The sequence below is a fragment of the Sinohyriopsis cumingii genome, chromosome 15, assembly GCF_028554795.1.
Source record: "Sinohyriopsis cumingii isolate HCF-2022 chromosome 15, ASM2855479v2, whole genome shotgun sequence".
Taxonomy (NCBI): domain Eukaryota; kingdom Metazoa; phylum Mollusca; class Bivalvia; order Unionida; family Unionidae; genus Sinohyriopsis; species Sinohyriopsis cumingii.
The window spans coordinates 139,979,070-139,988,927 of NC_142975.1; the positions used below are offsets into that span (position 1 = coordinate 139,979,070).

Genomic DNA, 9,858 nt, shown 5'->3' on the forward strand with positions numbered 1-9,858 from the left:
CTTGTAAACACAGCATCAACCAGACTTGTATCCCATTTGGTCACAGACCAGATGAGCTTATGCATTGGCCTTTATCTGCTGTACATCCATCTGCCTGATGTCTGCCATGAGTTGGCACAAGTTTTTTTTATCTGCTCTACATTCATCTGTCTAATGTCTGCCATGAGTCAGCACATGTTTGTTATCTGTTCTGCATCCATCTGCCTGATGTCTGTAATGCATTGGCACAAGTTTTTTTTTATCTGCTGTACATCCATTGGTCTGATGTCTGCCATGAGTTGGCAGAAGTTTGTTATTTGCTCTACATCCATCCGTCTGATGTCTGCCATGAGTCAGCACATGTTTGTTATCTGCTCTGCATCCATCTGCCTGATGTCTGTCATAAGTTGGCACAAGTTTTTTATATCTGCTCTGCATCCATCTGCGGGGCCCCAAGTGGTCAATTAGTCTTAAGCGCTCTCCGTTACAGATCACTGCCATCTCACCTCTGTCTGTGTGGGTTTGATTCTCGGATTTGGCCAGTGTGGGTATGTGAGAAAGCTTGCCAGTAGCTTCTCATGGGTTGGTGGTTCTTTCCAGAGTTTTCCCTGTTTCTTCCTCCACCATTAATACTGGCTGCCATGTGTGGCCTATTGTGTGCTGAAAAATGGTGTTAAACCCCTACAACAACAACAATATCCATCTGCATTACATCTGTCATGAGTTGGCACAAGTTTTTTAAATCTGCTTTACATCCATCTGTCAGATGTCTGCCATGAGTTGGCACAAGTTTTTTATCTGCTCTGCATCCACCTGCCTGAGGTCTGTCATGATTTGGTACAAGTTTTTTTTATCTGCTCTGCATCAGTCTGTCTGATGTCTGCCATGAGTTGGCATGAGTGTTTTTTATCTGCTCTGTATCCATCTGCGTAGCCCCGAGTTGCCTAGTGGTCTTAAGCACCATCCGTTACGGATCACTGCCATCTAACCTGTGTCTGAGTGGGTTTGAGTCTCGGATTCGGCCAATGTGGGTATGTGAGAAAGCTTGCCAGTAGCTTCTCGTGGGTTGGTGGTTCTTTCCAGGGTTTTCCTGGTTTCTTCCTCCACCATTATTACTGGCCACCATGTGTGGCCTGTGGTGTGCTGAAAAATGGTGTTAAACCCCAACAACAACAACAACATCCATCTGCCTTATGTCTGTCATGAGCTGGCACAAGTTTGTTATCTGCTCTACATCCATCTGTCTGATGTCTGTCATAAGTTGGCACAAGTTCTTTTTATCTGTTCTACATCCATCTGTCTGATGTCTGCCAGAGTCGACACATTTGTTATATGCTGTACATCCATCTGCTTGATGTCTGCTGTGAGTTGGCACAAGTTTGTTATATGCTGTACAACCATGAGCCTGATGTCTGCCAAGAGCTGGCATAATTTTGTTGTTGCTACTAATCCTGAACTACTGAGATGATTGCCATTGAAACTTTACACACATTTATCACAATGTCTAGTTTTTCCTAAATGAAAATAGTGCCCCTTGGACATGCAGTATGGACACCATTGTGACTATCCTGAAAATAAATCTTGTTGTTGCTGCTCCTTCTGAATAGATTGTCATGTTGACATTGTATTTTCAGTAAAAGACTATGCTGTATAGTTGTTCCTGAATGAAAATGGTATCAGACTGACTTTAAGTATGGTCACCATGGTGACCATCATCAAAATCTTGTTATTCCTACTCCATCTTAATGTATGTTCATATCAACATGAGCTTTTCCCTAAAGATTACTGAAGATATATATATATCAAGCTGGTCCTGAATGAAAATGATGCTGATGTAATTTCTGTCTTGTTATCACCACTCCTTCTGAATGGATGGTAATATCAACATGTTGGGGGCCCCGAGTGGCTGAGTGATCTAAAGCACTCTCCATTACGGATCACTGCCATCTCACCTCTGTCTGCGTGGGTTCAAGTCTCGGATTCGGCTAATGTGGGTATGTGAGAGAGCTTGCCAGTAGCTTCTCGTGGGTCAGTGGTTCTTTCCGGGGTTTTCCCGGGTTCTTCCTCCACCAATAATACTGTACGCCATGTATAGCCTATCGTGTGCTGAAAAATGGGGTTAAACCCTACATCAGCAACAACAACAACAACAACATCAACATGTGGTTTTTACTTTAAGACTTCTTATGTTGTCTGGTTTGTCCTAAGGAAAATAGTGCTGATCTGATCTCCATCATAGTGTCCAAATTTTGTTAACAGTACTCCTAAATATATTGCCATAGCATCATGAGGTATGCTACTTCTAAATGAGTAAATGACATATTAAGATATCAGGTTGGTCATAAATAAAAATGGTGCTGGTCAAACCTCCCGTCTTCTTGACCATGGTAGGCAACTTGGAAATCTTAATACAGCATCTTATCCAGAATGGTTAATAGTCATAGCAACACTATGAGACTTCAGTTAATTTGTAAGTGATCTTAAATGAAAAGGATGCCATCGTAACCTCCCAAAATTTAAAAAATTTCTTAACCTTTCCTGATAGGATGGTCATTCCAACATTATAAAAAAAACACTTCTTTCTTGCAGTATATAGTTGTTCCTTTATTAAAATGATGCTGATCCAGCCTCCAAAATGTCTGCTTGATGCCCATCCATAAAATTTTTATATAGCTATTTCTTCTGAATATGTGGGCACATTGTCATGGAGTGTTCTCTGAAACTCTTCAGCAACATGAAGTTGGTTCTGACTGAAAATGGAGATTGTCTGTGTCTGATCCTTAACATTCCACCATTATGGCTCTTTTGAAATCTTGTTATTGCTATTTCCCCTGCATAAATGGTGGCTCCGACATGGGTTTTCACTAAATGCCTCTTGCACTGTTTAATTGGTTCTGAGTGAAAATGGTGTAGATCTGACCATGAACATATCTGCACTTTTTTAAAGGACATTTGAAAACCAGAATTATTGACCTTGGGGTTAGGTCAGAGGTCATTCCTTGTATTTTTGAACTTCATTGAACTTATGAGCACAGTGACTTGAACGTATACTAGTGAATTTTGACCAAACTTTGCATTTAGTTGCATTCCAGTGTACAAGTTGGTCATTAGCTTTGACATCAATTTCAAGGTCAAAGGTCTCGACTCTGGTTGTTCATGATATCACAAACAGTTATGAATAGATATTTATCAAACCCTTTTGTTTGGTGGATTTATCGGAAACAAAATACTTTGTATATACCATTTATTATTTTCCCCAAAAATATTAACTAAGGACTTGACATTGTTAGTGACAGGTTCAATCATTTGGCATTGATGGTATGAGATTCAGGGTAAAAAGGTCATGGCAAAGAATTGTGTACTGCACTTAAAGCTATACTTAGGAACAAATCTGATAACTTGATGTTTCGCAGGAATATCAGAGATGATTTTAATACACAGCAGTCAAAAGGAATAGAACCAAAGAAGTGGGATTATCTTTGATTCCTGGAAATTAGTTTTGGCCAGTAGAGAAACAGTCCCTTCAATGGTCTCTTGTTTAATAAAATTATCTGAACACGATCTTTGATTAGTTCTGTTATGACCATCATAGTTAAGTCCCATGATCAACTTAAAATAGGCATGACAGTATCTTAGGAAAACTCTAACATAAGGATCTGATCTCAGCCATAGATTATGAAAATCTTTATGTCAAAGATGAGTTTGATTGAAAGCAGATTTTTGTAATTTTGGCTCTTGATAGACCTAGAATATCCAAATGAAAATTAGTCCAGCCTTTACCTATTATTATTTCAGTCAGCTGTAAAATAATTAGCGAGATATAATGCTTAGTTTTAATCATTTATAGTTGTTTACCAGTGTTGGAAGAGTCTTTATGCTCAGTGATTAAACTTTGTTATTGATAGACAGTCTTTCTTGTACATACCAATGAAATAAATGTAAACTTTTTTCATCCAGATTTCAGCATTTTATATTTTGTATCAACAAAGTAACCTTCTGTTCAACTCTGATGTAAAATAAAACGCTGAATATATGCATCTTTCAAATGACTAACTTAGTCTTGTAGAAAGATTTTTCATGCCTGCTGTCTTAAAATACTTGAAACAAAGCTGAAAACATTTTCAGTGTCGACATTTTTGCTGTATTTTTTGATCATTCATGAATATTTTTTTAATCTCATTGAAATGCAAAGCATTATTGTAAGCATTCATGGATGATTTACAATGTTTGGTTAACACAAATTTGTAAAATTCAGTGGATTTTTGGGGGAGTTGAAGCTTTATTTTCTTTCCCATTTATATGGAATACAGTGATCTCCCCAGGTGAAGTTGTTTCTTCTTGTAGGCTTGTGAATGTAGAATAGGCCAGTCTTCTGCATATTTTAAAAGCAACTAAAAAAGCCAGGAGGCATGATGGTGCAGTGGTTAGCATGCAGGACATGTGACTGAAAGGGTGCAGGTTCAAATCCTACCATCAGATCAGTCTAGGTCAATTCTTGGGGTGTTTCCTTTGACATATGTGAGTCAATTCACTCCTTTGACTTATGTGAGCCAATTCACTCCTTTGGCTTATGTGAGCCAATTCACTCCAGTAATAAGGGATATTTAAAAATTGTCTAAACAAACAAGAGGTTTGTGAGGCACTTGTTTTGATTCAGTATGTATGTGTTTAAAGTTGACAATAAAATTAAATTTACCCTCTCTCCCCCAGCCCAGCCCAATCATTATGTCATACATGATATTAATTCACAGGACAGCCTCAGAAGCATTGTTTCATCTGTAATTGGCTACAGTTCCACACACACTATTTTAAAAGTTCTTGGGAAGATCAGTCTGTATATTTTGATTATAACAAGAATGTATGAGAACGATTTTAAGGTGTGACTTCATCTTGTATGTGTCATGTTGTTAATATCATTGAATTGAATTCAGTTTGAATTTAGTCTGAAGAGGCAATAAAGAAAAACTGGTCACACATTTTATGTGTTGGTGTTATTTACTTTGTAATATCTATATATTTTGGGGGTTTATCTCATGTTACAAGAGGGTGCTTTATTTTAATATTAAAAGTTCGTTGTCTTTCAATTTTTGTAGGGCGAAGACAAAGAGCTCGAGAAAGAGATTCACCACCAACCTACGATGAGGCAATTCAGTCACCTCCCTCCTGGTACTGTAATCTGGTAAGCAGGAGTTGGTTGAATTTTTTGAATACTTGTCAACAGATATATATTAATTTGCAATGGACTTGCTGACTATGCCTTATCTGCATGTATGCATGTTGAATTCTTCAAAATATTTTCTTATGAAAAATTGGGTGCATACTTTAACAGCACTGCTGGGACACAAGTAAAAAATTTTAAAATTTGGGCAAGAGATAGAAAGTAAAAGCAAGATAAATTTGTGCATTTTATGGTGAAAGTAATTTCCAGGTTTCAGGGTTCAGTCAGAGAGGACAAACAAGCAATAAAGAGATGATTATGTTTAAATGATCAGTCATCCACTGAGATCACCATTGTTGATTGATAGTTGTTGATAGATCATTTTTCATCTTACCAGCATTGTCAGTTGGTTGTTGCTGTTTAAATGGTCAGTATTCCAACAGGATCACCCAAAGACTGTTTGATTGACAGTTATGTAATGTTATTTGTTTTTGAAGAATAACTGCAGAATGTGTTCTATACTATTTATTAAATACAAGACATCAATACAGCTAGGAAGGGGAGTAAAGACTGCCCTGAGAGTATGTTTGCCATGGAACATAAACCCTAGTGAATGTATAACATAAACCAGCTGTTGGTGTGTATCAGTTCTAATCCAGTGTGGAATATCTGATAACTTTTACTGTCAAGTGATATTACAAAGCTAATTAGATTTAGGCTTACACTACAGTTGATAGATCAGTTTTCATCATGCCAGCATTTGAATGGATTATTGAATTTGTACCGAAAAGTATTTGTGTAGATACACTGTTGTGGCATTGGCTGGATTGGTGCACCAAAATTGGGAGTTCACTATTTTTAAGTACAAATTCGGCAACTTTTTTATACTTTGAACCAATAAAAAGACTGAAACAACATTGTACATTTCATTTAAATAAGAACCAAAAACACAATGTTATAACTTAAAAAGTAAAGGTATTCTTTTCACATGAACGATTTTAAAAATCATCATCCATTTTAAATTTTAAATGAATGAATCTCATTCATACTTAACATCTTTTTATGTCATGTCAAATAATACCAACATCGATCTTAATAAATTCACACCGCATGTTCCTCAATCCAGCTTGTCTCCAAGGAAAGTAACTGCTAAAATAGAATCTTATCATTTTCTTGGAACTCACCAAGATATACTTTGCTGGTTAAATTAGTCTTAAAAATGGAACTTGTGCTGCATTCAGCATGATCATATTTGGGGAGAGAATGAACCTCCATTGTAGAGAGCTCCCAACACACATAAATTGAGCCACTACTTTAGCATGTATATACACAAGATAGGGACATTGTTTTTGACATCATCATTGTTTATCTTGTATGATGAGCTCTTAATCTCATGGAATTTACTCCAATGTTTGGTTTTAAAAGTAATCTGTGCAGGTATTATGCCAGATATGATAGGCATTACTTACTGCCAACAATGGTGGCAGCATCATCCTTATTTGGCCAAGTGTTCAGTTGAATTCATGTATCTTTCTTTGTCATTACCTGCAGTAAAACAGGTCTGTATGAATACAGGTATTTTGTTGTTCTTGCTGTTGCTGTGGATCTTGGAGCACGGTTTTTAGGTATCACTTCACTAATTGAGCCATTTAGGTGTTATTGTATCTGTATTCCCTAAGATAGTCATTATTTTCTCATAGATTTTTTCCTGGAGATTTGTTGAGCAGTGTAGAATGTTACTTGGCATTATTAAAACCAAAACAGAAATAAATTTTGTTTAGCCTCAGGGTTTTATGTCACTTGCATGAAAATTCCACTTCATTAAAATGCAAATGCCTCCTGAAATTCTGATTTTAAACACTTTTCGTAAGGAGGAGTGCATTATGTTTTGATGTTCTTCATCCATGCATTACAAAGTTAGTTTTTTGACAATAACTAGAAATCTCCACCAGCTACAGTTACCAAACTTGGTGCATAGCTTGAACTTGGAGTAAGGAGGAAGCCTATCGATTTTGAGGTCAAAGGGGCAAGGTCACTGTGATTGAAAGAAAAAAAATGGTATCTACCCAATCATTTTGATGGATGACTTGCATTTGGGTTAACAGAAGCCTGTTGATTTTGGGTCAAAGGGCAAGGTCACTGTGACTGTTAGAATAAAATTGTTTGTGCACAATAATGATTTCTGCACAGTAACATTAGTTCTACATCACTTACTTGGACCAGTTTGTTTGATTAGCTTGCACTTGGGGTCACAAAGAAGTTTTTTGATTTTTGGGGTCCAACAATTAAACATCAAGGTCAAGGTCACTGAATGAAAGAAGACATAGTTTTTGCACATTAACATTAGTTTTTCATTACAGACCTGGATCAAACTTTATGGATGATTTGCACTAGGAGTAGAGAAAATGTCTATTGATTTGAGATTTAAAGGTAGAGGTTAATAAAACTAAAAGAAACCAATAGATTTTGGGATCAAGTGGTCAGCAGTGGCTGTCTTAGCAAATTTGACAATAAAATAATGGTTTGTGTACAGTATCTTTAGTACAACACCACATACCTTTGACCAATGGTCAAGGTCATTGTGATCCATTAATAATCTCCAGATCCTACCATGCCCAAATAGTCCCCACATTGAGGACTTTTCATCATGGGTTGGAGATACTATGATGCATTCATGGTACTCTTGTTTGATTTTCAATGTAATTATTGTAAATGTGATGTCCACTTGTATTCATGTATGAACAAAATTAACTGACTGTCACAGCAATGCCTGCAAGCACTTTTATGAAAGTGTCAGTAGGTGTTTATTCAGTGGCTCAGCTGTATTCATTTTGATATCCATTGAAAACTTAATAGTCCTTTAATGATGACATTGTTAATTAACATATTGTCTCAGTCTACTATGAGACATGAAATGTGCCAACTTGATAGTAACAACTTTGTGCAGGGTCAGCCTTATTTCAATTTAAAATCATCATACACCATTGGATCATTCTTCAAAATTTACAGTAATACATTTGAAAATATCTTCAAAGTTTTAATAGAACACATATTTTTGCCTTTTCTCATTCTTAATAGTTTATATTTTTTTAAATCAATCCAGATAGTGGTTTGAGACATTGCAACTGCCATATGCCGACTTTTTTATTAGTATAAAATGAGATAGGGTTATACTCAGTCATTGGCATGTGCTATTGATGAGGAAGTGTATGGTGACATTTAAAATTGCTGTCTTGAGGAAATAAGCAGTCCAAGCATGTTGATAGGTTTGGTTTTTATTAGTATAAAATGAGATAGGGTTATACACAGTCATTGGCATGTGCTATCGATGAGGAAGTGTATGGTGACATTTAAAATTGCTGTCTTGATGAAAATTAAGCAGTACAAGCATATTGATAGGTTTGGTTTTTATTAGTACAAATGAGATAGGGTTATACACAGTCATTGGCATGTGCTGTTGATGAGGAAGTGTATGGTGACATTTAAAATTGCTGTCTTGAGGAATTAAGCAGTGCAAGCATATTGACAGGTTTGGTTTTTATTAGTACAAATGAGATAGGGTTATACACAGTCATTGGCATGTGCTATTGATGAGGAAGTGTATGGTGACATTTAAAATTGCTGTCTTGAGGAATTATGCATTGCAAGTATATTGATAGGTTTGGTTTTTATTAGTACAAACGAGATAGGTTATACTCAGTCATAACCTTTTTGGGGGGTTTTAACAGTTTTTGAATTTAAATCTAGCTATGAAGCTGCTTACGATAAAGTATCAAGCATAAAAGGGAAGCAACTCCAACTTTATTGATAAACAAATTTTTAGTGCAGCATATCAGTTTCATCTCCATTAAAAGCATGTCAGTGTATTGACTTGAATTGATTTATTTAGATCTAATATCCATAAAATATTAAAATCCATTGGATGAATATTTGTTTAGGAAAAGAGAAGGTTACTAGTTTCACACCTACACCCATCTTCCAACTGTCAACCAAACATTCAGTCTCCCTCACTACCTCGTGCCCTTGCATTGCTTACAAGTTATTGAGGGAGATGTGTACGAGAAAGCTTTGGTCTGTTTTCTGATGAAATTTCAAATTAATAGTAATATGATATGCCAGAATGTATACATCTTAATTTGATCATGAATTTGTTTCTTAATCCTGCATAGTTCTGTAATCTGTAATGCCACTAAACAAGGTTATTTCTGTAGAATATAACATGTTTGTTATAATAATATTATCTGTTCTGTTTTAAAATTATTACTTTGATAAAAATTGTTTTGAATTCTGATTGAACAGGTCATGCTTGCTCAACGGTAATCTGGTGTGCTGGACTCTATACAGAGATCTCATTTCAAAGAAAATAACATACAGGTCTTCCTCATTATAGCACCTTTCATTGTCAGGCAATTACAGATATAATGCATTGAGTGAATTCACTGAAGTAATCGATGCATTGATTATTTTGCTATTTTGATGCACAACATTTATAATAAAAGTGGAAAATTGGTTCAAAATGCTATTTACATTATAAAAGCTACTTTTGCTCTTCGGCAGGTATGAATAATCATTATTCATTTGCCGCTTTATTCTTTACTTGCATTGATCTGTATCATATGATTGGTTGGGTATCATAATATGTATTAACACATGGCATAGGTGTATTGCTTTAGCCCTAATAATGGTGTACCACTGTGGATTTACTTACTTATTTGGTCTAT

General features: G+C 35.9%; 1 protein-coding gene across 1 annotated transcript in view; it reads left to right on the forward strand.

Annotated features, from left to right (window-relative positions):
* Positions 1 to 9,858, forward strand: part of LOC149782907 (uncharacterized) — a 103,954-nt gene that overhangs the window by 79,457 nt on the left and 14,639 nt on the right. Inside the window, exon 13 of the mRNA XM_089934464.1 lies at positions 5,073 to 5,158. Within this exon, the coding sequence (XP_089790590.1) occupies positions 5,073 to 5,158 (86 nt within the window). The remainder of the gene's footprint in view (positions 1 to 5,072; positions 5,159 to 9,858) is intronic.